Genomic DNA, 27,971 nt, shown 5'->3' on the forward strand with positions numbered 1-27,971 from the left:
TTATAATGTCTTCTAGTACAGTTGTGCCTGAGCATTTAAAATATTGAAATATGTTTATCACTAAATAAGATTAATTTTATTTCTCCTTCTTTCTGTTAGGGCATCATATTGATATTTTTGAACTTACATGTTGAGGTAGGCCATATCGTCTATAATCTTCACTTCATTGAAGTAAAGTGGATGTTGTAAAATATTTGTTGCAGGGGTGGGAGGGAACGTTGGGTCTGAGGTTGAGTACCATTGAACTAAATAGAAGCACGAACTGAAAATACAGGGAGTTGGAATATTGACATTCCTACTGGTGACTTTCGTCTTTCCCGGGATTCCAGTCACACCTTGGGAGAAGAATGAGCCCCTTCTGATGTCTTTAAGTGTGGCAACATTGTCCAGAGATCCTTGGTCCCATAAGTGGAGATTCACTGCCCTGTTCCCTGCCCCAGCCTCCACCCCCGACCCTTCCAATCAGGCTAAGAGCTCCGGGAGAGATGGGATATCTGGTCCAGTGAGGGTGACAAATAACAGTTATGAAAAGGACACTGTGAGGGTCCTGGGTAGGATGAGGTGGGGGAAATACGTCATCGCGCTTCCAGGCCCGATGGGCAGATAGGGCTGGCTCTCGGGCCGGCCGGGCTCCGAGCAGCAGAGGGCGCTGTGGCGGGAGCCGCGCCGGGCGCTCCGGGTCCTCTGGCTCCAGGAGGCCTCTCGCCTCCTCCGGCGGCTTCCGGCGCGGCTGCTGCGCGCGGGTGGCCGTCGAGTCATGGATCGAAACCCTTCGCCGCCGCCGCCGAGTCGGGACCAGGCCGAGGAGGAGGCGGCCGGGGGCGACTGCATAGGCAGCACGGTCTACAGCAAGCACTGGCTCTTCGGCGTCCTCAGCGGGCTCATCCAGGTGCGGAAACCCGCGCCGCGCGTGGGCTCCCCCGCGTTCCCTCAGGCCCCCCGCCCCGGAGCCGCCATCCCCACGGCGACCCCTCCCCGGGCCCGCGCGGCGCGGCTACGCCCGGCTCCTGGCCGCCTCCGCGGACCCCTGAACTGCCGGGAGCCGCTCCCGGTGCACCTCAACGCGAAGAGGGGTATAATGGCAGGGATGCCGGGATGCTTGCGGTTAAAAGACTTTACTTTTGCAAAATCTCCAAAAATATATGACTATGTAAATACAGTGTTCAGGCTTTGCTCCTCATCCCCTCACTGTCATTTCCGAAGGTCCTGAATTATCCATTTCATGGACTGTTATTGTAGTAGAATAAGTGGTGATTTGGGGGTCATACAGATCTCATATCAAAAACGCGGCTTATCAACTACTGACTGTGTACTTTGGAGCAAGTCATGCGGGTGCTCAGAGCCTCGGCTTCTTTCTTAATTTCTATAAAATGGGATGATAATACCTATATTGTTCTTGTATAGGTTAAGTGAGATTATAATGGCCATAGAGTACTTACCATGGTGTTTGGCTTGTAGGAGACTCTCCGTGAATGTGAACTTTCTCCTCCCCACGTCTCCCTAACTGATTTCGCTCACTCCATCTTGGTCCTCTCCGGTCCATCATCTACACTGCTGCCAGAATAATTTTAGAAAGAAAATGCTGTCCATGGAAACTCCTGGTAGTTCCCTTTGCCTACAGGAGAAAAATGCTAAAGTCTTAGCTTGGAATCTAGGGCTCTTCAAAACCTCTCCAGCCTCATCTGCCTGTGACACACTGTGTTCCATCAACACTAAAGTGCTCACCGTACCCCAGACATGCCGGGCCCTGAACTCTCAGCTCTCTACTTTCCTCTGGATGCACTTCTCCCCTTCTTCACATGGCAAACTCCTGTTCTCAGAGATTTAGTTGAAATATCCCCTCCGAAAAGAAATTTTCCCTCACTTCTCCCAGACCTTGGTCCTTGGTCCATGAGTTTTGCTCCCATGACTCTTTGTCCACCTTCAGTTGAGTCACTTAGCCTTTTCTATTGGGATTATCAGTATACATGTCTTTTCCCCACTAGATCCTAAAATGCTTGAAAGCAAGAGATTATATCTTATTTGTCTTTTGTCTGTCTACCCCAGTGCCTAGTGACACTATTTGCTCCATGAATGTTGAATGCAAAGCTCTACCCAAGGTACTAATTTTTTTGAACAAGGTTTTTGCAAGAGAAGGTAGTTTGAGGATAGTATCTTTGTGACTTTTACATGATTGTGGGATTATAGTACCTGGAAGTGCTACGGGCAGCTTGCATTCATCTCTTTTTTTCCTTTGTGTTTCTGAAGACTGTTAACCCTGAAAGCACCAAGTCCAACTCAGATGATGAGGAGCAGCAGATGGAGCTTGATGAAGAAATGGAGAACGAAATTTGCAGAGTATGGGATATGTCAATGGACGAGGTATGGGGTTGGAAACGAAACAGAAAAGACTGTTGGGTAAGGAGGTGGTGGATGGATTTTTTTAAAAAGGTTCAGTCCTTAAGTCTCTGGAGAAAGACTTTAGCGTCTGTATCATTCCTATCTATAGTACAGGGAATGAGGTCCCAGGAGCTATAAATACTTAACTTTTATCTTTGAGAGTAGAGGAGCTGAGCTCTCATTAGATTTGGGCTAAATATATGGTTCTCATGAATGCTAGAACTCTTGTAGCCCAGGAAGGTTCCAATACTTATCTCCCTAAAGAGGAGGCTGGCCTTGTGTTTGAGAGCAGGTGAGGAGTTGGAGACCACTGAGATACCACGACTAAGTTAGAAGGGAGGGACAGAAGGAATTACATATATATAATTACAATAGTGGTATTTTGACATTTGTACCCTATAGCTTGAAAACATTTTCATATATATTATTCTATTTGATCTTCACGATAGCCCTGTGATATAGGTAAGTATCCTTATTTTATAGATTAGAAAAGAGGTAAACGGAGATGGATGTGCCTAATCTTCTCTTTTTTTTTTTTAAAGATTTTATTTTTCCTTTTATTCCCCACAGCCCCCTGATACATAGTTGTATATTTTTAGTTGTGGGTTCTTCTAGTTGTGGCATGTGGGATGCCACCACAACATGGCTTGATGAGCAGTGCCATGTCTGCACCCAGGATCCGAACTGGCAAAACCCTGGGCTGCCGAAGCAGAGCGCGCGAACTTAACCACTCGGCCACGGGGCCGGCCCCCATCTCATTTTATTACTTGGACTCTTGTGGTAGATTCCTGATTAAAATCCTTGTTTTAATCTCTTTCACCTCCCTTCTGTCCTCCACACTGCTACCTATGTTATGTTTTTCCTAAAACGTAGATTTAATTGTATTCTTTTGTCTTAAAAATTGTCAACAGCTATTTGTTGCCTTTAGCCATTTTTTTAAACAGTTTTATTGAGCTATAATTGACCAAAAAAACTGCATATACTTTGAGATATAATTGACGTACAACAGACTGCACATACTTAAAGCCCAGTTTGCTAAGTTTTGATGTGTGTATTTGCACATGAAACCATCACCATAATCAAGATAGAGAACATATCTGTCACCCCCAAAAGTTTATGCCTCTTGCCCTTCCCTGCCTCCACCCTCTGCAGGGGAGCACTGATCTGCTTTCATCACTTCAGAGCAGTTTGCATTTTCTAGAGTTTTATATAAATGAGATTATATTCTTTTTTTGGAGATATCTGGCTCTTTCACTCAGCATCATTATTTTGAGACTCATTCATGTCATGTATAGCAAGTTTATTATTTTTTTATTGCCGAGTGGTGTTCCATTATATGTTTATAGCACGATTTAGTCATCGGTTTACCTGTCGATGGATATTTGAGTTGTTTACAGTTTATTCCAGATAAAGCTGCTGTGAGGACTTCTGTGTATGAGTATGTATGGACATACGCTTTCCTTTCTGTTGACTGCATACCTAGAGTAGTATGGCTGGATCATATGGAAGGTCTATGTTTAACTTTTTAGAAATGGTTAAATTATTTTCCAAAGTGTTTTTTACCATTTTACATTACCACATGCAGTCTGTGAGATACACTTCTAGTTTCTCTGCATCCTTGCCAACACTTGGTATGGTCAGTCTTTTTAATTTTAGCCATTCTAAGTGTGTAGTGATTCTCATTGGGATTGTAATTTGGATTTCCCTTATAACTGATCATATTGAACATATTTTCATGTGCTTGTTTATAATCTGTATCTTTTTTGGTGCAGTGCCTTTTTAAATCTTTTCTCCACTTCTTAATTGTGGTGTTCTCATTTTTTTTCCCCTAAAAGTTGTATAATTTAAGGTTTTACTTATAGCGGTATGATCCATTTTGAGTTAATTTTTGTGTAGAGTGCAAGGTATGGATTGAAGTTCACCTTTTTTGCATATGGATAGCCAGTTATTCTAGCTCATTTGTTAAAAAGACTGTTGTTTCTCCACTGAATTGCCTTTGCACGTTTTTCAAAAATCAGTTGTCCAGACGTATACATGTGACTCTATTTCTGGACTCTGTTCTGTTCCATTGATCTATTTGTCTATCTTTATGCCAATACCACGCTGTTTTCATTACTGTAGCTTTATAATAAATCTTGAAATCAGGTATTATTAATCCTCCAACTTTGTTCTTAAAGTTGTTTTGGTTGTTGTGAGTCCTTTGTATTTCCACGTTAATTTTAGAATCAACTTGCCAGTTTCTATGAGCAGCCTGCTAGTTTTTTGACTGAGATTGAGTTGAATTTATAGATCATCTGGGAGAAGAATTGACAAATTAATGATAATGAATCTTTTGAGCCATGAGCAAATTAAATCTCCCCATTTATTTAAGTCTTCTTTAATTTCTTTCTGCAAAGTAGTTTTTAGTGTATAGGTCTTTCGCATCTTTTGTCAGATTTGTTTCTGAGTATTTCATATTTTGGGATGGTATTTAAAAAAAATTTCAATATCTGATTGTTCGTTGCTAGTGTATCGAAATGCGTTTGATTTTATATATTGTATATTCTGCAACTGTGCTAAATTCACTTAAGTTCTAGTGCCTTTTTTTGTAGATTCCACTGGATTGTCTACAGAAATAATTATGTCACTTATTAATAAGAGGTTTTACTGCTTCTTTTCCAGTCTGAATTCCTTTTATTTCTTTTTCTTGCACAGTTTCTCTGCCCAGAACCTCCAGTGTGATGTTGACTAGAGGTGATGGGAGGGGAAATCCTTGTCGTGTTCCTGATTGTGGAAGGAAAGAATTCCTTCTTCCACCATCAAGTGTGACGTAGCTGCAGATTGAGAAAGTTCTGTTCTGTCCCTAGTTTCTCAGGAGTCTTTATCAAGAATGGGTTTTGGATTTTGTCATGCTTTTGCTCAGTCTACTGAGATCGTCATGTGGTTTTTCTTTTCAGTTTGTTAATATGGTGAACTACGTTTATTGATTTTCAAGTTGCTAAAATCTTACTTTAAAAAATTTGCATCTACGTTCATGAGAGATGTTCATTTTCTTGTCATTGTCTGGTTTGGTACCAGGGTAATTCTCTCCTCACAGAATGAGTTGGGAAGCTTTCCCTCTTCACTTTTCCGGAAGAGTTTGTCTGGAGTTGATGTTATTTCAATCTTAAATATTTGGTGGATTTACCAAAAAAGCCATCGGAGCTTGGAGTTTTCTTTTTAGGAAGATTTTTTTGTTTGTTTTTCAGTTTTATGTATTTATTACTTTTTTTAAAATAACTTTTTTGAGATATAATTCACTACCATAAAATTCACCATTCAGTGGTTTTTAGTATATTGTGGGAAAGACTATAAATTCAATTCTTTTAATAGATAGAGAGCTAATTCAGGTTACCTTGGAGTTTGTGTTTTTGAGGGAATTTATCCATTTCATCTAAGTTGTCAGATTTGTTGGTGTAAAGTTGTTCAGAGTGTTACATTATTGTCCTTTTAGTATTTGTAGAATCTGTAGTGATGGTGCCTCTCTCGTTCCTAATATTGATAATTCGTCTCTTTTGCCTTTTTTCCCTCATCAGTCTGGCTAGAAGTTTACCAATTTTATTGATCTTCACAAAGAATCAGCCTTTGGTTTCATTGATTTTCTCTATTGCTTTACTGTTTTCGATTTTATTGATTTCCACTTTGATCTTTATTTTTTCCTTTCTTCTGCTTACTCTGGTTTGGTTTGCTCTACTTTTTCTAATTTCTTAAAGTAGAAGCTGAGGTCATTGATTTGAGACCCTTCTTTTTTTAACATAGGCAGTTAGCATTATAATTTTTCCCCTAAATATTGCCTTAGTCATGTCCCACAACTTGTGGTATGTTGTGTTTCATTTTTTTCAGTATACTTTCTAATTTTCCTTAATTTTTCTTTGGTTCGTGGATTTTTTTAGCAGTATGTCATTTAGGTTTTGAGTATTTGGAAATTGTTCAGATATCTTTCTGCTAACTGTGGTCACTGGACACTCTGAATCTTTTTAAACGTATTGTTTAAATGCAGTGTAAATGTTCCATGGCACTTACAAAGAAGGTATATTCTGCTGTTGCTGAAGTGTGGAGTGTCTTACAAGTGTCAGATCAAGTTGGTTAAGTCTTCTTTCTACTTGTTCTACAATTAATGAGAAGCTGTGGTTTGAAAAGAATTTTTTTTTTAAAGAAAGATATTATTTTTCCGGTGAATCTTAGTGTGAAATCCTCAGATAGAAAGTAGATAAACAGAGCTGCTGTTTGAATGATATTGTTGCTGGAGAGGAGGGTCATGTTCTCGCCTCCTCTTCACCCTCTTATGGAAGTTCTTGAGGCCCCTCCAGAGAACTGAGCTCTCCACTCATCACTGAGGTCTCTGGCATTAAGTCCCTCCAATGAGACTGCTTCTCAGCCTTAGCTCCTACCACTCAAGGTTTGAGCAGGACCAGAGACTTCCAGATACTTCCTGCATTTTCATGCGTTCATGGTCTGTTCTCTGGAACACTCTCTGCCTGGAATGACCTCCAGCTGGCAAAATCTTTATAGCCCAGCTTAAATGTCACCTCCTCTATGATGCCTCCCCAGACACTCCGGGCAGAGTTCCTCTCTCTCCTGTGCTCTCATGGAACATGTTCACCCTGTTGCATAATACCTACCTAGTTATTCAGTGATGGTTTTGAGCCTCTGTGTGCCCTGATTGATCTAAGTTTCTTCTCATAAAAGCTTAATGTCACCTCTTCAAAGATACCTTTTCTGATGATATATAAAGTAGACCTTGTTATCTTGGATTCTAGCACACATCATCTTGTTCATTTTCTTTGTAGCACTTAGAAATTATGTAGTTTAGTTGTTTATGTGTTTATTGTTTGTTTGTCCTTCTAGAATGAAAACTCCATGGGACTGAGACCTTAAATAGTTTGTTTACTGATGTGTCCCTACAGCCTGAAACCGTACCTGTTACTTAGGTTTTTCAGTAAATATTTGGTGAAGAATGAATGACTGAATGAATACCAGAAAGGTCGCCTGGTGTGGTGGTTAAGAGCGTGGCCTCAAGTTAGACTCATCTGGGGTCAGATCCTGGCACTGTTCTACTGAATGCATAATCTTGGGCAGATTGTTTAACCTTCTAAAACTTCAGTTTGTTTGTTAGTGTAATAGGGCTAATAATAATAACTACTTTATAGAGTTGTTTTGAGAATTTGATGAGATAGTATGCAAACCACTTTACTATGCCTGACATGTAATGCTTGTTCAGTACGTGTTAATTGCTGTTGTTATTGTTGGTGTTGATATTGTCAGGCCACCTTGTGCTTCTCCAGGAATTATTAACTGTCATTAAATAAATCCCTGTATGCTACAAAGAGTTGCCCGCATGACAAACAGTTTGATCACTTAGAGTGGAGAGCATCTGCTGCTGTGACTTTGCATTTGGAGTGTATCTTTGAAAATATTTTCTCTGACCGTGCTCTCTTAATAAGTACAGTATGTCTCCCAATCAGCAGTCTCCTGCAGGTCACCTTGGTTTCCGCTGCTTTGAAAGATTACTGCCTCTCTCTTCGAGATGCCCCCAAGGACCTTTCAAAGTGAATTGTCATGTAACCATGTAGCCTGTGTTTTAAGTTAAATTATCCCAAATATACACCTCAAGTTTGGTAAAAATCCTAGGCAATAGAGAGCCAGAAATTTGGTTTTATTTAAATATTTTACAGCGTGGGTCTCCCCGGCTAACTGATGTAGTTTTGGGGCTCACATTTCTCGGTGAGATTGGAACACATGTCCACTCCAGGTGTGTTTCCCTGTGTGGTCTATCCTTTCGGTGCTGTGGACCAGACAGTCTAGGAAGGAGCAGGAAGCTGCTACAGTCACAATATGATCAGAATTTTTTCTACTGAGGATTTTGAAAACACAAGTTCTGATTTGGGGCCCTTGGGGACCGAGCCAGTAGGAGTTTTCACCTGTTTTCCCCTGTCATGTTTTAAGCTCTTGGAAGACAGAAATTGCAAATTTTACTCTTTTTCCTTAGCCCCAGCTTCTAACATGCTACGTGGCAATCAGCAAATGTGCTTGAATGAGAATAATCTTATGGAAGTTCTTGAGGCCCCTCCAGAGAACTGAGCTCTCCACTCATCACTGAGGTCTCTGGCATAAATAATCATTAAGGGAGACAAAGGAGGACAGTCCTTTGGAATATGACAATTAAGACTAATTTCTTTGTGGAATTGTTCCATTGCCTTGGGACCAGATACCACAAAGACTCTCTAATCTTACTTTTGTCTCTTGACGCAATTCCTGACCTTATGGGTTTTTTTCTCTCGTGCCTGAAAGGAAGTGTATATGGAATTGTTGCTTTTTCTTTTTCATGGTTGCCTAAGCTGTGGGGTTTAAAGAGGAGTATTCAGCATCCAAGTTAATAATCATTTTTATTTTCAGGATGTGGCTTTATTTCTCCAAGAATTTAAAGCTCCTGACATATTTATGGGAGTGTTGGCCAAATCCAGATGTCCTCGATTAAGAGTAAGTGTGTACATTTCTAAATCCTTCCTCTTTGGAGCAATAATAGCAGATAGTATTTTATTTTTCTCACTTTAATTTTCTTACTGGCTACAAATCAGTCTGCAGATGTTTGTTGAACATCACCAGGTACTAGGTAATGTGCTATTTAAAATTATTAGAGTCCTAGAATTTTAGATTGGGGCTGGACAGGAGATCAGTACTTTCATGTAACGGTTGTGGAAACCAGATAGGCGCAACTGAAGTTACATCGCTTAGATGTGGCGGAACAAGAAACAGTGTCCAGACCTCCCATTTCTCGGTCTATTGCTCTTTGTTATTCATAAAATCCTCCATTTCTTAGAACCTTTCATTCTAAACTCAGCCTGTTGCTCAAAACTTTCCATAATCTAAATCTAATTCATCTTCTCCAACATAAAATCTCCAACATAAAGAAAGTCCTTCTAATTTATCCAGGCCCGTGTGCGTCTCCTCTCAGGAGCTTAGTGTGGTCATCGCCATCTCCGTGCCTCCCTTTGTCTGCCTTCCATCCCTCTCAATATTCACAGCAGTTGTTCCCGGTGATACTTTCCTTCTAAGTCTTCCCAAAGAAGCAAGCTCTCAGTGGCCATTGCTGATAGTAAACTCCCCAAAACACTTATCTGTACTTCTCACGTAGTCTTTATCTGTGTTCTGTGCTTCAGTGCCACTGAGGTTGCCATGTGCCATGCATATTGTGGGTGATTAGTAAATATCTATTAAGTGCTTATAATTATGAATAACTGCTATTTACTGAGTATTCGATTTTACTACTCTATGAGGTAGGCATTTGTCTCCACTTTATAAATAAAAGAAGTGTCTCAGGCTAAGAAATTTGTCCAGAGTCGCACAAGTACAAGAATGGATCTGGGATCTGAGCCCAGACCTGTCTCACTTCGTGTAACGACTAACCACTGTGCTGTATGCCTCTCTCTCTTTAAGATTATAAAGTGGAGAATTGTACATCGTATTTTTCAAATTGAATGTTGAATTAAAATTCTATTTAGTAGAATTCTGCACCCGAGTTGGAGCCTGATGAACCACTTTTCCTTGGGCCATTATATCAATATAAAGATTTGACAGTTATATAACATTTCTCATGGATTTTTCTAACTTAAATGTATTGACTCGTGATTAGTACTTAAAGAAAATGAGCTTATGTCAGGAGTGGCTCCTTTCAGGAATTAGTCATATCATTACCTGTGTCGGTGAGCCGCAGCCGCTCTGCTGCAGTGAGTCTCGGCCTCGGCACATGTTAGAGTCACCCAGAACGTGGGCCTTCAACCTTCAGCATGTCCAGAGTCACTGATTCCTGGGCCCACCCCCACACTTTCTGACCCAGTAGGCCTGGGGAAGGATCGAGGATGTCTAACAAGTTCCCAGGTGATGCTAGTGCTTTGGACCCAGGCCACATTTTAAGAAGCTTTGCCCTAGTGAACTTTTAAAAATCCTAAGTCAGGCTATACCCAGATCATTTAAAACAGAATCTCCAAGTGTGAGGCTCCAGACAGCTTTGAAAGTTTCTCAGGCAATTCCTGTGAGCAGCTGAGACTGAGAAAGTTGATCTTTGATTGGAAGTTCGATTATTCCCTCTTCAGTTTGTAAGGGAGATGAATGTTTCTTTTCTGCCCCTGCTCTCTTTTATTCTTTTCCCGACATTTGACCACCCACATTTTATTGAAACTTTCCGCTCCTGTGGCTTCACTGCCACCTCACTCTCCTGGTCTCTGATCTCTTCAGTCACTTTCATTGGCTTTTTCTTTCTTGAGTGTGGACTCCTTCTAAGGTGTAGATCCAGATCCCTTGTCCTCTTTATATTTATTTTCTTAGTGGGCTTGTCTACTCTTTACACCTTTAAGTTACAGATCTGTGCCTGTGGGATCAAAGCTCTGACCTTCCCTCTGATTTTTGGCACTACATCTTCAACTTTCTTCAGGCATTCTCTGTTTGCATGCTGCATTTTCCAGTTCAAAATTCTGTATGTCCTAACTCAGTGTTATCACACTTTTCTGATCATAAAAAATCACATAGTGTGCTTGGTAAGCAGTAGCTTCCCAGGTCCTCCCCTGGAGCTTCTGATTCCATAGCTCTGGGATGGGACTCGGAATCTGTGCTTTTAACTTGCTCCCCCAGTGCTTCTGTGTTCCAGCATGTTTGGAAACACTGTCTTAACTGAATTCATTGTATCTGTTTCTACACTTTCTTTTCCAATTTTCCTGTCAGTGGCACCATTATCTGCGACTGGAGAAATGAAGCAACTTGAAACCTAAGAGTCATTTTCCACTGCCTTCTCCCTTTGCCTCCCATCAGATTATTTTGCTTTCACGTTGAGTCTTTCTCAGCTTTATCCCCTTCCACGCCTGCCATCACCACCCTCATCTTCTTGCACCTTGATACTTGAGATGCAGTGTGGCATGGGGGTTAAGTGCCCAGGCTCTGGAGCTCTGCTGTTTCCTAGTTGGAGATCTTGGTATAAGTTGCTTGACTTCTCTCTGCTACAGTTTCCTCATCTGGAAAAGGGGGATAAAAGTAGTGCGTACCTCCTACGTTCTTATATGAAATGACACGTGGAAGGTGCCTAGAGTAGTGCCTGGACAGGGTAAGTGCTAAATAACGTTGGCTGTTGTTACTGAGGTTATTAACTTCTTTTAAAGTTTTTCACTATCTTGCACTATGCATTTTGCTACCAGAATAATCATCCTAGAGTGTCATTTCAGCATGTTGTCCCCCCTCCCTGAGAACCTTCATGGCTCCAGGAAACCTAGATTAAGTCTAAGCTCTTCAACATGGCATTTGGGGCCCTTAGTCCTGATCCTTTTTCCCTGCTGTGTTTATCTCCTGCTGTTGCCCTGCTGTGTGCTTAGACCCTGCTTTCTTTCCTGCCCCATGTTAGCCATGTGCATAATTCCCTTCCTGCCTTTGCTGATACTTTCCCCCTTCTTTGAGTATCTGTCTTCTTGTTTGCACGTCTGAATCCTAGCAAACATTTAAGACTGAGTTCATGCGTAAGATTTCTTCTTCAATAACTCCTGCCAGCTTTTGATCCTTCTCTTTCTTGTGTCTTTCATTCCTTCTCAAATCCTGTGAACGTGTCAAGGTTAGGGTGCAGGCAGTATATTTCTATATGCTGCCTCCCCTTCCCTTCTCCCCCCAAACTTGGCTCAGTGAAAGTTTTTTTTTTTAAGTTGTTCCTTTTTTTTTTCTTTTGTATATGTGTCTTTCACTTCAGAGCCATTGTGACCTGTGAAATTTGATTTGGCAGGAAATCTGTGTGGGAATTTTAGGTAATATGGCCTGTTTCCAGGAGATATGTGTGTCTATCAGCAGTGATAAAAATCTTGGGTAAGTTTTACTACATAATAATTATGTTTTTTTAAAAATAGATTCGAATTTCATATCCCTAAGAAAATCCTAATACATAGGAGAGAGAGGAAAATATTACAAAATGTAGTACTTCCTTGCTCCTGATGAACACTCCAGGAATGTCATTGTGTATTGATGGTAGTAAGGGCTTCCATGCTATTTATGGACATGATTTGGGTTTTAGGCCTGTTTCCTTTATCAGTAGCAAAGGGACATAAATCATCAGCAGGTGGTAAGCCAGATAAGATAAGAACCAGTGGGCAAAGCTTGGAGATGGGGCACTGAGCACAGTCCAGAACAGTTTAGGCTCGGGGAATCCAAGGACTCAGAGAGCTAGAGTCTGGAGAGACTAGGCTTTCTGACCAGGGTCACCCTGAGAACGCTGACTTAGATCAGGGGAGAGACTTGCCCACAGACTGGAAGATACAGGGCTGCCGCTGGGATTCAAAGGCTTTTGTGCTTCTGCTTGAAGGCTAGTTCTCGTCTACGCACAGGGAAGTTTTAGGCAGAGGGTATTTTAATGGTGGAAACCCTGGTAGTTACTTTAAGAGGTCTGAGAACACCCTGGAATTACATGCTAAATTTGGTGAGTGTATTCATTTTCTAGGTGGAGGGTTCATGGCTGTCAATCAGAATCTCAAAGAAATTTGTGCCCACAATAGGTTAGGAAAAGTGTTTTGGGTGGTTATTGTCAGCTTGGGCTGTGAGGGTTTATCGCAGGATTCAAGTACCTGGGTCTCTAAAACAGAGGTGATTACCTTTTCTAGGTGTTGGGGGGGGCTTTAAGATCCTAGTTTAAGGTATTTGTTCCTCAGTAATTCACAGTCATTCATGGAGTAAGTGATCAGGATTATGTTTGGTCTCTAGTGGACCCTGTCAAAAACCTGAGAATGAGTGATGTTAACAAGTTTTGTAAATTCAATTAAATGCTTATCTTAAATTTAATATGGAACAATATACATTGCTGATGGGACATAAATGTGTTCAACCACTTTAGAACAGTTGGGCATTATCTAGTCGACTTGGAAGATACGAATATGCTGTGACCAAGCCATGCCACTCATAGGTATATGGTCAGAGAAGCTGCATGTGTCCATCAGGATACTTGGACAAAAAGTCTTACAGGAGCCTTGTTTGAAATAGCCCCAAATTGGAATCAACCCAGATGTCCATCAGTAGTAGGCTGGAAAAATGAATTGTATTCTCTTCATACAATGGAATGTTCTGCAGCAGTGAATCAAAGAACAGTAGCTACAGGAACAACGTGGGTAGATCTTAAAGATGTGGTGTTGAGCAAAAGAACTAAGGCTCGAAAGAGTATGTAGAATATAATTTCTTTCATATAAGGTTCAAAACCAAAATATATAGAATAATAAAACTATAGAGTAGAGCAAAGAAATGATCCTGGGAAAGTTAGGATGGTGGTCACTGCTAAGTGGGAAAGAGGACTGTGATTGGAACGGGCACACGGGCTGGAGGGGGCAGCACTGTCCCGTTCCTTTGAAACATAAATGTTTGCTTTATGATTAGTCGCTAAGTATAGATTTGTAGCTTATAAGCTTTTCTGTATATATGCTGTATTTCACAGTGAAAGTGTTTACAAAAGTAAATGAAAACGCTACATTGGTATTTGAAATGAGAGAAGTGAGGTGTATTGTGTTAACTTTTTTATTTTTGTAGACAGGTATTATTGCACTGTTTGTATGATTCAGACCCTCCTACTTTGCTGGAAACAAGCAGGTATGCATTCCTCTTTTTATGGATTCTGTAGGGGCAGGCCTGGTGGCGCAGTGGTTAAGTGCGCACGTTCTGCTTCGGCATCCCAGGGTTCGCTGGTTCGAATCCCAGGTGTGAACATGGCACCGCTTGGCAAGCCATGCTGTGGTAGGCATCCCACATATAAAATAGAGGAAGAGAGGCATGGATGTTAGCTCAGGACCAGTCTTCCTCAGCAAAAAGAGGAGGATTGGCAGATGTTAGCTCAGGGCTAATCTTCCTCAAAAAAAAAAAAAGGATTCTGTATACTCGCTCGTAAGAGATTCTAGGACGATGGAGTTAATTCTTCATTCTTGAATTTCCTTTACTGGTTTTGATATAAAGATAGTAAGCCCACATTTATCGTGCAGGTTGTTGCTTACTTGCCTTTCCCAGACAGAAGTGGCCAGTGTCTGGGTTGAAAGAATTCGAGAACATCCAGCTATTTATGATAGCATCTGCTTCATTATGTCAAGTTCAACAAATGGTAAGGCACAGTGTAATCTAAGAAAAGTTTTTTTGATTGTATTTAATTATTAGGAAACCATGTAACTATTTCTAGAGGTCATTTAAAAAAACGCTAAGTGTGAGGTGAGAAAGTATTTCAATTCAAGATATAAAATTTCTTCTTAAACTCCACTTAAAAATCCCCCATGTAAAAATGAAGGAAGACAAGCAAATTTAAACAAAGGAGGTAAATAAATCTCCCCTGGAATGAGTAATCCTTTGGCGAGATTTGGCTTTCTTGGAATAGCTTTAGGAATTTTGATTAACCATCTGCTTTTAAAATTTTGTTTCTCATTTCAGTATCTGTTTTATTCTCTGCAGTTGACTTGCTGGTGAAGGTCGGGGAGGTTGTGGACAAGCTTTTCGATTTGGATGAAAAGCTAATGCTGGAGTGGATTAGAAATGGGGCTGTTCAGCCTCTGGACCAACCCCAGGAAGAGTCTGAAGAGCAGCCAGCGTTTAGAATTGTGCCCTGTGTACTTGAAGCTGCTAAACAAGTACGGTAGGTGAGCTCTTTGGTGTAAAATGTTCTAGGCAAATCCAGTAGCCAGAAATATCCTTGGATGAAAGTTTTCGTTTCCTTTCAGCAGGATGACTAGCACACAGCCGATCTTTGTCAGGTTTGGTTCACTGCTAATATTTGTGGTAACAACATATTGGCTCTTTGCAAGAATTGTAATGGTTACAAAGTACCTGTTCTAATATTACATAGGTATAGGCTATTTTTCAGTATTAATTATGATTACTGCCTTAAAATCTGCAATTTTGTGTAACTTAAATCAAATAGAAAAGTATTCTTGTGTTTTATTTTCCATTGAATGTTTAACAACTTCTTCAGTTAATGTCAGACATCGTTTGTTTTCTTGTTCCTTGTGTATATATATGCCAGTCTTGGATAAGTGATTTTGGGCTCTGATGTCTTGCCAGGAGTGATTACGAGGTCTTGTAGGTCGTTGGAACTGTTTATTGCTAGTCACTAGAAGGTTAATTTATGAATTGATCTGCTTAATGGTCAGTTGTGCACTCTTAGTGCTTAATAAACCCTGTTAATTTTAGGTCCTTTACCCAAGTGAGGATTAAACTCATCGTCTTTCCTCCAAACCTGCTTCTCAGTGCTGTCAATCTCAGCGAGTGATGTAGTCGTTATCCCTTCTGGATGATGTGGAAGCAGCGTGGTAGTCATTACTGACATTGCCCCGTCCCACTCTTTCCCCTGGCCAGGCACCCTCAGGCCTGCCTCCGGGCCATCTCTGGGATCCCACCAATGCCATCACCAGGCCTCCGTCTCTCGGCTAGACAACAGCAACATTCTCTCACCTGCGATCCCTGTCTCCAGGCTTGCTCTTTCCAAGCCTCACTGTAGAGCCATCTTTCCAGAGCACATGCTCATCTTCTCGCTTTCATGCTTCAAACTCTTCAGTTGTCTTCCTGAGTCCTCGGTCCATATTTTTTAAAAACATGGCTTAGAAGGTCCTGCACAGGGCCTCTCCACTCCTACTGCTTGTGCTCTGTGTTTCAACCGTGTGAAATTTCTCTCATTTCTTCAGCTGAACCAAGCTGTCTCTCCTCTAAGGCTTTGCATTCTGTGTCTCCTCTACCCTAAACATTTCTTTGCCACTTCACGTTTCTGTGTAAACATTGTTTCTCTTAGGACGCCTTTCCTGGCTCTCCAGACTAACTTGTCTGCTTGCTGTGCGGTCCTCTGGCACCTTGGACTTCCTCTAGTGTTACATTCCTAGCACTTTATTGTAATCACCCCTTTAATTATCTTCTTTCCTTTTAGACCATAAACTTCAGGAAGGTAGGGCAGTGTCTTGTACGTCTCTGTTTTCCCAGCCCCTAACATAGTGCCTGAAAACAGTAGGTACTTAAATATTTGCTGAACCATCTTTTTAATTGTTCACTATTTTTTCACTTAATTGTTTGGCTGAAGAACTAAGACTGAGTTTCTAGGAATCCAAACTGTTGATCACAAAAATTATACTAATATGGTTTTAGTATTCTCAGCTAGGGAGCCAGGATAATCCTGTGAAGATTTAGGAATATCATTATTGTTGATGCTTGGTGCACTGGGCCTGTCATTCACTCTATGACAGTTTTAGCATTTTTTGTCCTGATTATTCAAGTAAATGAGAATGATGGAGTATCACCTACCAGGTTTCTGCACTGTCGCTTTTGTGGGACAGGGCCAAAAAGAATTTTTCTCTCTTGTCCTGTGTGTTGATTATATTCTGTAATATTTGTTTGTTGTTTGACTGATTTCTCCATTAGAATGTAAGCTCCCGTGAGCACAGAGACTTTCTCCTATTCCCTGTTTCATCCCCAGCGCCTAGGGCAGTGACTAGTAGAGCGATAAATATTTGTTGAATGAATGAAGGATTGCAGTCCCATAGACAGTAAAGTTGTTGATTCAGTGCTTTTGCTTTTTGTATTTAGTTCTGAAAATCCAGAAGGGCTCGATGTTTACATGCACATCTTACAGCTGCTCACCACAGTGGATGATGGAATCCAGGCAATTGGTAAGATGCTTCATGGGGAAGAACTATGGTTACTCATTTAATTGTTTTCTGTTTTTTTAAATTACTACTTTTCTTTATCGTCTTTATTAAGTACAGTGTCCTGATACTGGAAAAGACACTTGGAATTTACTTTTTGACCTGGTCTGCCATGAATTCTGCCAGTCTGATGATCCCCCCATCATCCTTCAAGAACAGAAAACAGTGCTAGCCTCTATTTTTTCAGTGTTGTCTGCCATCTATGCTTCGCAGGCTGAACAGGAGTATCTAAAGATAGAAAAAGGCAAGTATCATTTAGTTCACTGAATTAAGTTCTAGTCTATGAGATTTTTAAACCCCGGGCTTGTGTCTGCTCTTCATTTAGGTTTTAACTCCGCTTTTTTTGTTTTTTAGTGCTTTTATGCCCCTGATTACAAAAATACTACGTACACTGTACAAAAAATTTATAAAATTTATAAAGGGAAGCATAGTGCTTGTAACCCCACCATCCATACATTCACATGCGTATATATTTTCAGTCCTGCTTTTTAGGCAACGTTTTTCATTTAGAAGTATGACATGAATATTTTCCTATGTAAACAAGTGGTCTTTGACAGAATGACTTTTACGACTGCAATTAAATCCATGACCCATCTGGAATTTTTCTGGTGTTACATGTGAGGTATTATTTCAACTTTCTTCCCAAGGGCTACCCAGTTGTTTGTGAATAAACCAGTTTATCCACACTAGTGTGAAATTTCATCATCACTATGTTTTAAATTTCCCTGTATATTTTGTTCAGTTCCGTTGCTCTACTCGTGTATCAGTACCCATAGTGTTTTAGTTATTAAAGCTTTATATTTTAATGCTTAGTGGGGCTAGTCCTCCTTCATTCTAATTTTTCAGAATGTTTTTGAGTATTATTCTTGTCTAACACTGAATTAGATTGACAAGTTAGAAAAACAGAAACTCTTCCTGATATTTTTATTGAGATCATCTTAAATTTATAGCGTATCCAAGATGATGGTGTGCTTCCGCATTTTTTCAAGTCTTACTTTGTGTCCTCAAGAATGTTCTAAAGATTTTCTTCATGTAGATCTTGCGTATTTCTGACTAGGTTTATTCCTAGATATTTTGTTTTGTATTGCTGTTGTCTGTGACGTCTTTTCTTCCATTGATTATTGCTCTTGGAATATGTGAAGGCTATTGATTTCTGTATATTTTGCATCTAGTAACCTTACTGAATTCTCTTACTGTTTTTAGTAGTTGTTCCAGTGATGATCTTGGGCTTTATCTGATAATGCTTTGGGTTTAAGTTAGATATGTTTTATCACTTTTCTCCCTCTGATTTCTTTCTCTTATCTAATGGATTGCCTTATACCTCTGGTGTTAAATAATAATGGTGGTAAAACGTCCTTACCTTGTTCCTGACTTTATTAGGAATGATTCTGGAGTTACACCATTCGTCATGATGCTGTTTTGAGCTTAAGCTATTTATGTTTTACCATTTAAGGAGATATTAATCTATTCCTATTTTACTAGAGTTTTTAATCAAAAATGAATGTTGAATATTTTCAAGTGTCTTTTCTGCATTTATGGTAGATAAGTTACCTCATTGAGAAGGTGGCTTTGAGTGCAGACCTACAGGAAATAATGGAGTGAGTCCCGTGACTACGTGGGGAGGAGAGCATTCCAGACAGAGGGGCTGCAGGTGTCAAACCCTGAGTGGGAAGTGTGCCTGGAATGTCTGAGGAGGGGCAGTGAGGCCTGTGTGGCTGGGGGCTCCAGCAAACAGGCCAGGCAGGCGAGAGGGGCTGGAGAGTGAAGGTCCGGGTCAGCCTTTTACTCTGAGTGAGATCGGGCGCTGTGGGGGCTTTGGAGCAGAGGATGGACAGACGTGCTGACATTACTAGGTCCCTCTGGCTGCCATGTTGATAAGAAATGCAGGGGGCTAGTTGGAAGGCTGTGTGAACTTGACGCAAGAGGTGATACAACAGGGATCAAGGTGGTAACAGTGGAGGTGGTGGAACAAATAGTCAGATTGCGATCATTTTTAGGTAGTGCCAATAGGATCTGCTGACAGATAGGATGGGGAGGGTGAGAGGAGAAAAGTCAAATTATGTCTGGCATTTTTGTCCAAAAGAGTTGCCATTTTCTGAGATGGGAAAGACTTTTTTTGTTTGTTTTTCTTTCAGTTTGAGATATAATTGACATACAGCACTGTGCAAGTTTAAGGTGTACAGCGTAGTGATTTGGTGTACATATACTGTGAAATGATTACCACAGTGAGTTTAGTTAATGTCCATCACCTCACATAGTTACAAAAAAATGCTTTTTCCTTGTGATGAGAACTTTTAGGAGGAAAGACTGGGGGTTTTCTTGTTGTTTTTTATTATTATTTCTTTTTATTGAGGTCATAATAGTTTATAACGTTGGAAAATTTCAGTTGTCCATTGTTATTTGTCCATCACCATATATATGTGCCCCTTTATCCTTTATGGCCACCCCCAACCCCCTTACCCTCTGGTAACAGCTAATCTGTTTTCTTTGTCCATGTGGTAGTTTATCTTCCACATATGAGTGAAATCATATGGTGTTTGTCGTTCTCTGTCTGGCATATTTCACTTAACATGATACCCTCAAGGTCCATCCATGTTGTTGCAAATGGGATGGTTTTGTCTTTTTTTATGGCTGAGGAGTATTCCATTGTATATATATACACCACATCTTCTTTATCCATTCATCAGTCGATGGGCACTTGGGTTGCTTCCCTGTCTTGGCTATAGTGAATCATACTGCAGTGAGCATAGGGGGGCGTAAGTCTCTTTGAATTGTTGACTTCAAGTTCTTTGGATAAATACCCAGTAGTGGGATAGCTGGGTCGTATGGTATTTCTATTTTTAATTTTTTGAGAAATCTCCATACTGTTTTCCATAGTGGCTGCACCAGTTTGCATTCCCACCAGCAGGGTATGAGGGTTCCCTTTCCTTCACGTCCTCTCCAACATTTGTTATTTTTTTGTCTTGGTAATTGTAGCCATTCTAACGGGTGTAGAGTGATATCTCATTGTAGTTTTGATTTGCATTTCCCTGATGATTAGTGATGTTGAATATCTTTTCATGTACCTGTTGACCATCTGTATATTTTCTTTGAAAAAATGTCTGTTCATATCCTCTGGCCATTTTGTAATGAGGCTTTATTTTTTGTGTGTGAGGAAGATTGGCCCTGAGCTAATATCTGTTGCCAATCCTCCTCTTTTTGCTTGAGGAAGATTGTTGCTGAGCTAACATCTGTACCAATCTTCCTCTGTTTTATGTGGGATGCCACCACAGCGTGGCTTTGCAGGTGGTGCTAGGTCCGCACCTGGGATCTGAACAGACAAACCCCAGGCCACTGAAGCGGAGCGCACAGATTCAACCACTGTGTCACTGGGCCTGTACACTGACCATTTTTTGATTGTTTGTTTTTTGTTGTTGAGTTATATGAGTTCTTTATATATTTTGGAGATTAACCCTTCGTCAGATATATGATTTGCAAATATTTTCTCCCAGTTGGTGGATTGTCTTTTTGTTTTGTTCTTGGGTTCCTTTGCCTTGCATAAGCTCTTTAGTCTGACGAAGTCCCATTTGTTTATTTTTTCTTTTGTTTCGCTTGCCCAAGTAGGCATGGTATTCAGAAAGATCCTTCTAAGACCGATGAGTGTACTGCCTATATTTTCTTCTAGGAGTTATATAGTTTCACTTCTTACTTTCAAGTCTTTGATCCCTTTTGAGTTAACTTTTCTGTATGGCAAAAGATAATGGCCTACTTTCATTCTTTTGCATGTGGCTGTATGAAAGACTGGTTTTACGTATGTTCGAGATGTCTTTTTGATGTGCAAGTGGAGGTGCCAAGCAGGAGATTCTGATCTGAAGCTGAGGGGAAGGCCTGAGCTGGAATATAAATGTTGGAGCTGTCAGTTGTCATGCTGACGAGCTCTTCTGTAGCCTTAGTGCTTTCTTGTGTCTTGATTTAATGTAGGATGAGAGGAAAATTGATATCTTTTACGACTACTATGTCTATCTGTTTCTCGTTTTATCATTTGTAGTTTGCTTAATGAGTATTACATCATTTGGTATATAGAGATTCATTATAAATTGCCCATCTTGGTCTCCTTTCATGCTTTTTTGGCCTGAATCCTGTATATCAGCCAAAAACTTCACACCCTGTTTTCCTTCTGTTTGCATTTGCCACTGATACCTCTGCCAATCTTTGTCTTTTCAACCTTTCTAAATACTCTGTTGTAGGGGTTTTAATTTTTGTTCAATAGATGATTTTGACTCATTTTAAATGTATTGATGTGGTATTTATGTTTGCTCTGAATGCTGTCGTGGTATATTTTCCATTATGTATATTTATAGTTAAATAAACAGCATATGGCTTATTTGTTTTGTTTCTGTGTGGAGTTCTAACATTTAGAAAGATGTGTATTTTTGGTCTAGGAATTACCTTTATAATTATAACTGCTCTCAAAATATAATTATAACTACACCCCAATTTTTTTTTTAATTCTTAAAATCTAATAACTTAAAGGATATATCTCAGTGTTGGCAATTTCTTATCCCCTTTCCCCTGGTGCTTTCAAACTACAAATTCAACACTTGAAGGTGGCATTCTCGAATTACATTTTAAAATATTTGTTCTGTTCCATCCTTTTGAGTTTCTTCTTTGAGAGTTACAATTTTATGTCAGATCACCTTTCCTGTCTTCCATAACTGTTATTTTCTCCACTTAAGGGAACTTCTTGTTTCATTCCCTTTGTTTTGCTGTCCTTTACCGCCTCCATGCCTGGGCTGTCTTCTCAGCAGCATCCACTCTCCTTTGTGCACCTGTCAGCTTTGCCTTCCTTTCTGTGGTGGCTTTAATTTCTTCTTTTAACTTCTGCCTTGAGTTCTACCTGCTCAGGTTTTCTCTCCTGTCATCATTCGTTCTTTAGTCTGAGCTCTTTCATCTCTGTTTTGTGTTTAATTACATGTTGTATTAAAGCTCATAGCCAAATATTATCTTAACACTATAAGCTTCATATCACCTTCTTTTGATGAGTATTATTTGTCTGTCGTTTGTTTTTCTTGTTCCTTTCTTTCTTTTTTCTTTTAGTGTCTTTGTGTTGCTCCTATGCTGGTTTCTTTGTGCGTACTCATCTTTGAATGAATTGGGCTTTTCCTGGATTAACTCTTTCCAGGAAGCTCATGTAGGAGAATGGCTGAAGCTGTGTTCTAGATTAACGGGAGTTGGGTCTCTGAGTCTCCTGGCTCTTTTTCCCAGGTACAAGGTAGCCATGGTAAAGACTCACCTTTCCCGTTGGCATTTGCTTCCTGTCTATGTGGCTTGTCTGTGGAATTACTCATTTCCCCCTCTTCCTCTGTTTCTTAGAACCCTAAGGAAGCACCGGCTGTCTTGCACACTCCATTCCCGCTGTTGCAAACAAGGGATTCTAGATTTGTGCCTCAGAGGAATGTGCTTAACCTTAGAAAAGCGGACTTTTCTGACCCTTGTGAGACCTGCAGCCTCAGGCGTCCTCTCATCACTTCTTCATGCCCCCCCGCTTGATTTACACTGCCTTTGACATTATTTCCACTTGCCTTGTGTTTAAGGTTTCAGCTGTCTCTTAGTTTTTCCAAACTGGAATCTGGGTTTTGTTGCTTATTCTCTTTGTTTCTTTGGTGATTTCTAAAAGGAAGAGGGGAGAAATGTTGACCTTGAGCCCGATGCTCTTTCTAACTTCCTTGTATATATGCGCTTTCTGTTGAAATCATATAGAGAGTTTTTATTTGGAATATTAGAAGTGCATCTTTCTTTTTTTTTATTAAGATTATGATAGTTAACAACCTTGTGAAATTACAGTTGTACATCATTATTAGTTATGTTGTAGGTACACCACTTCACCCTTAGTGCCCTCCCCCACCCCCCCTTTCCCCTGGTAACCACCGATCAGTTCTCCTTGTCTATATGTTAACTACCACCTATGAGTGGAGTCATACAGAGTTCGTCTTTCTCTGTCTGGAAGAAGCACATCTTTCTTGATGTTATGTGACTCAGTGTTCTTTATCCTTCCCTCACTTCCCAAAACTTTATGTATGATTTTTATGATTGGGTGAGAGAGTAAGGATTAAAGGCACTCCTTTGACTCTAAGCCACTAATTAACACTCACTTCCTTATCCTGCCTTGAGCCTTGAACAGGGGCTTTGTAGAGTTAGGGCTGGGGGTGAGGGAGGGCGAAGGGAGCCTGGTGTGGCATAGATTGATGCGACCTGCAGGGAAATCACGGAGTGAAGGACTCACTGTCAGAGTCGAGGGCTGGTGACAACACAAGTGCGAGAGGAGGAGTAAAGCCAAAGGGAGTATAATAAAGCTGCCAGGCAGGGGAGGTGCTTAAAGAGGTGACATTGAGTTGAGAAGTAAGGAATACAACTTCCCTGGTTGCTAGTTTTTTAAATGTTGTTTCCATGTATTGTAAATGACCTAAGTTTGGAAGTGAAGTTAGATTTTTTTAAATTAAGATATTGATTCAATGCTAAAGAAAACTTTTTCCTGGATTTGTAACTATTAAGCAGAAATGGTAGGGTTAGAATCAGTGATTGAATCATGTTCATGCTATAGCATATAGTTTGAGTCTGAGTTGTAGTTTTATTTTTTACGTTCGATTTTTATTATAGGTTAATTAAAATGACTGTTCAGTCTTTTAAGAAATCATACTATTTTTGAAGCTAACTTAATAAAACATACAATTTAAAAGCTTCGTTTAAGATCTTTATGATCCAGTTTAAAGTTTAAATCTTTTCTCTCTGTGGTCTCCAAGGCCCTGCACGGTGGGACTCCTGTCCGACTCTGACCTCCTCGTGTGCCTCCTGCCCCTGCCCACTTGGCGTGAGCCGCGCTGGCCCTCTGTCTCTTCTTCAGACCTTCCCTGACGTTGCCTGTGTGGCACTTTTGCATTTGTTCCCTCTGCCTGAAATGTTTTCCTGGGCTCTTCACATTGATGCTTCTTACCCTTTAGTTCTCGAATTACTGTCACCTCTTCAGAGAGCCTCCCCTGCCGGCTGCTTTATTAGAGTCCCCTTTAATTTCCTTCATAGAACTTAGCAAAATCTGAAATGATCCGTTTTATTCATTAGCTTATTTAAGAGTGTACAAATGGAAGCCTCTGGAAGCCTGTGGCCTTGACGGTCTTGTTTACCGCTGTATCTATAGGATGCAGTGTCCAGCAGTAGTAGGCGTTCAGTGCAAATGAATGAATGAGTGAAAGACCAAATTTAACTGGCTAATTCCGTGCCTCTTGGTTTCTTTGTACACTAGATCTTCCTCTAATTGACAGCCTGATTCGTGTCCTGCAAAATACAGAACATTGTCAGAAGAAGCCAGAGGACTCGGCAGAGTCTCGCACAGGAGAAACTAAAAAGTCTGATTTAACCCAAGATGATTTCCACTTGAAAATCTTAAAGGATATTTCGTGTGAATTTCTTTCTATTATTTTTCAGGTCTTAACAAAGGTAAGGAAGAAGCATTGATAATTTCTTCAGGAAAAGAAAGTGTGAATTGCTTAATGCTCCAAACTTTATTACTATTGTTTTTTAAAATACAAAAGTAGTATAACTATATTACATAAATATAGGGAAATAGAGAAAGAAAAAACTTAGCACCGTAAGTTTATAATCTTAAACCAGCAACTGATGTGGTTTGGTGTATTTATATGTGTATTTTTCATGTACTTATAACCCAGTATACACAATTTTTATAGACTGCTCTTTTCACTTAACATTATATTATAAGCACTTTTCCTGACTCTAAATTCGCTGAAAGACTTCTCACTGAGAGCCAGTTTAATACCCAATTTGCCCAAAAATCAATTTTCAAAATTTACTGCAAACTTGTTTTAAGGAATATTCTTCCTGAATATGTTCGGGATAATTAGCATATTCTTCCTTTGGGCATACTTTCTATCCATGTATTTTACAAAAAAAATACATTTATCAATATAACTATGAAGAACACATTCATTGAATTTTTTCAAGAAGAATAGTTTTTGAAACAAGTTTCTGTTATTCTGCTGATTTGGTTTTTTTGTGAATTGTCGTGCTTTCTTTTTCCAGATTTGGAGTTGTTACCTTAGCATAGATTTTCAGAAGTTAGATTATAAGGTTTGACATTATAAAAGTGAAGATGACTGAGGCGTAATGGCTACATATTGCCAAAATGTTTTTTTAACAAAGTATGTAACATGTTAGTTTTACTTGATCCTTATTATTGGGTATTATAATTTTTATATCAAGTAAAGTTCAACAGGTGATAAATTGTGCTTTATTTTGATTTATGTTTTCTGTTATATGGAGGTTGAAACCTTTCCATATATTTGTATATTATGTTTCCTGCTTTGTGACTTTCTCTATTTTGATTATTTGCATGAACTCCTTGGGCAATAATATATCTTTTGCATATTCACTACAAAAATTTCTCCCATTGTTTGCTGTTGCTTTTGTTTTTTTTGGAGGGAGGGACATAGATGTTTGTTTATTTTTAAGTGACAGGAAGATAGGAGGAAGGTGGGCTGAGAACAGACCAGGGATATGTCATGAAAATTCTTCTATGATGTAATTAATAGAAGGTAGATTTAATCTTGAAGAAACTGAGGAGCTACTAAGGATTTTTTTTAAGCATCAAGTGATATGATCTGATTAGGAAGATTACTCCAGAAGCAATGGAGAGGATTAGAGAGCACTGAGGCTGGAGGCCCAGAGACCAGCCAGCAGGCTCTGGTGGTTGGTAATCTTCAAGAATAATCTGAAAAATAATAAGAGCCGAAACAGTGGAAGTGTGGATGGAGAGGAGGGGTGGGATGAGTGAGATTGAGGAGAGTAGATTAAGCACCTCGGCGGGGTCAGCTGCAGAGGAGGAAGGTCCTGGCTGTGTCCCGAGTTTCTGTTTGTGCAGCAGGGCGGGTGGGTGCTCGTGCCCTTCCCTAAAGTAAGGACTAGTGGAGCGCGTGTTTGGGTGACAGGAGGAGGAACGATGCTGGGTTCAGTTTGGGACATTTGAAATACCTGTAGGATCAGTAGGAATTGTAGATACTCATTTGTATTTATTTACCAGATAAAGCTTTAGAAGTTTTCCTTTTTTGCCATTAAATGGTTTTTTGTGTCTGTTTCAGGAGACTGTAGCTCAGGGACTAAAGGAGGGCCAGTTAAGCAAACAGAAGTGTTCCTGTGCATTTCAAAATCTTCTTCCTTTCTATAGCCCTGTGGTGAGTATGAGTGAATGTACAGGTTGCTCAGTTCCAGAGGATTACTAAATAAAGTGTTTTTAAGTAAGTGCTTAATCTCTGAGGCCATTGTCAAAAAAGATAGTGCATACAATTGACCCGACTTAATGCCTTTGTCAGATAGATGACTGCTGGATAATTCAGGGGACTAGCCTGAATCACAATTCTAATTTTATTTTATTTTTTTGGTGAGGAAGATTGGCCCTGAGCTAACATCTGTCACCTGTCTTCCTCTTTTTTGCTTGAGGAAGATTGTCCCTAAGCTAACATCTGTGCCAGTCTTCTTCCATTTTGTAAGTGGGTTGCCTCCACAGCATGACCTGACAAACGGTGTGTAGGTCTGCGCCTGGGATCCGAACCCATGAACCCCAGGCTGCCAAAGTGGAGCACATGGACTTAACCACTATGCCACTGGGCTGGCCCCACGATTCTAATTTTAAGAGAAAGAAATCAACACTGAATTTATCTGACCCCTTTCTGTTACAAAGTAGACAGCATATATATTAAGCAAAAATAAGATTCTTAGGTAGGATTAGTCAGTAGGTTTTATGGTTCTTCAAATTACATCACATTTGCTACCATTAGAGGTAATTTCAAAATAAGAACTTTTTTTTTTGACGAGGATCAGCCCTAGCTAACATCTGTTGCCAATCCTGCTCTTTTTGCTGAGGAAGACGAGCCCTGAGCTAACATCCATGCCCCTCTTCCTCTACTTTATATGTGGGACGCCTGCCACAGCGTGGCTCAACAAGCAGTGCATAGGTCTGCACCTGGGATCTGAACCGGCAAACCGCAGGCCGCCAAAGCAGAACATGCAAACTTAACTGCTGTGCCACCAGGCCGGCCCCAAAATAAGAACTTTTTTGGGAAAATGAAGTATGGAATGTGGGAGTGAGGGGACATGTCAGCAAGGAGGATGGTGATAAACTCTAATAATGGACCCTAAAGGGGAAGCAGCAGGAAGATAAATACTAGTTCAAGAGTGAAACAAAATGGTGAGGGCTGGTTCCCTCCTGATGTTTCAGAGGACCAGCCAGGAGGTACCTTGACTGTCCTCCAGGAGTCTGTTAACGTTTCTTTTCCACTGAACTGTTTAGAAACCACAGTAGAGCATTTTTATAGTCAACAGTTAGTACCTTAAACCACCCTTTCCTCTGCTTAGATTTTGGGTCTTTTGTGTGACTCACAGGTGGAAGACTTCCTGAGAGTCCTGCGTGAAGTTGATGAGACTCTGGCTGATGACCTGGAGGAGGCCTTCCCAAGTTCGAAGGTTCAGACTTAAAAACTGAATTGGAATCTCCTCTGGCCAAGAAATAAACTTTATTTTCTTCACTGGCGGTTGAAATTGATGAATAGGAAGTATTAGATAAAGCCTGTATTAGGTCATAGTTGTCTGGGATTACACTCCTGCCCCTCTCCCTCCCCCAGCCCCACCTCACTTTTATTTGGCATTGGAATCTGGAGTTTCACCACCATCAAGGCCCCCTCCCCCCTCTTTTTGTATTTGTTGTGTGGTATTTGTCATCTTCAGATAAAGAAAACAAAAATATGCAAGCTTATCATTGAGGTTCTTTTTAGAATATTTGAGGGGTTGGTGAGGATTTTCTTCATAGTCTTTAATGTGATTTTTACATGAAAAAATTTTTTTAAATTATTTTATTAT

At 40.2% G+C, this 27,971-nt stretch overlaps 1 protein-coding gene across 1 annotated transcript; it reads left to right on the plus strand.

Annotated features, from left to right (window-relative positions):
• The first annotated feature begins 721 nt into the window (after positions 1 to 721).
• SAAL1 (serum amyloid A like 1) lies at positions 722 to 27,867 on the plus strand. The gene is made up of 12 exons (XM_046684549.1): positions 722 to 889; positions 2,248 to 2,361; positions 8,794 to 8,877; positions 12,155 to 12,234; positions 13,936 to 13,995; positions 14,382 to 14,497; positions 14,839 to 15,019; positions 16,954 to 17,036; positions 17,128 to 17,316; positions 24,349 to 24,542; positions 26,198 to 26,290; positions 27,498 to 27,867. The coding sequence occupies exons 1-12, from the start codon at positions 758 to 760 to the stop codon at positions 27,588 to 27,590; spliced, it is 1,419 nt and encodes a 472-aa protein (XP_046540505.1). The 5' UTR covers positions 722 to 757; the 3' UTR covers positions 27,591 to 27,867.
• The last annotated feature ends 104 nt before the right edge of the window (positions 27,868 to 27,971 follow it).

Source organism: Equus quagga, chromosome 14 (assembly GCF_021613505.1).
Source record: "Equus quagga isolate Etosha38 chromosome 14, UCLA_HA_Equagga_1.0, whole genome shotgun sequence".
Classification (NCBI taxonomy): domain Eukaryota; kingdom Metazoa; phylum Chordata; class Mammalia; order Perissodactyla; family Equidae; genus Equus; species Equus quagga.

Bases quoted from the DNA above. Each gene is read 5' to 3' on its own strand.
- SAAL1 (XM_046684549.1), top strand. From the start codon at position 758: ATGGATCGAAACCCTTCGCCGCCGCCGCCGAGTCGGGACCAGGCCGAG. The intron at 8,878-12,154 runs GTAAGTGTGTAC...TTGATTTGGCAG, and splicing joins CCAGATGTCCTCGATTAAGA to GAAATCTGTGTGGGAATTTT. The intron at 13,996-14,381 runs GTATGCATTCCT...TTTATCGTGCAG, and splicing joins ACTTTGCTGGAAACAAGCAG to GTTGTTGCTTACTTGCCTTT.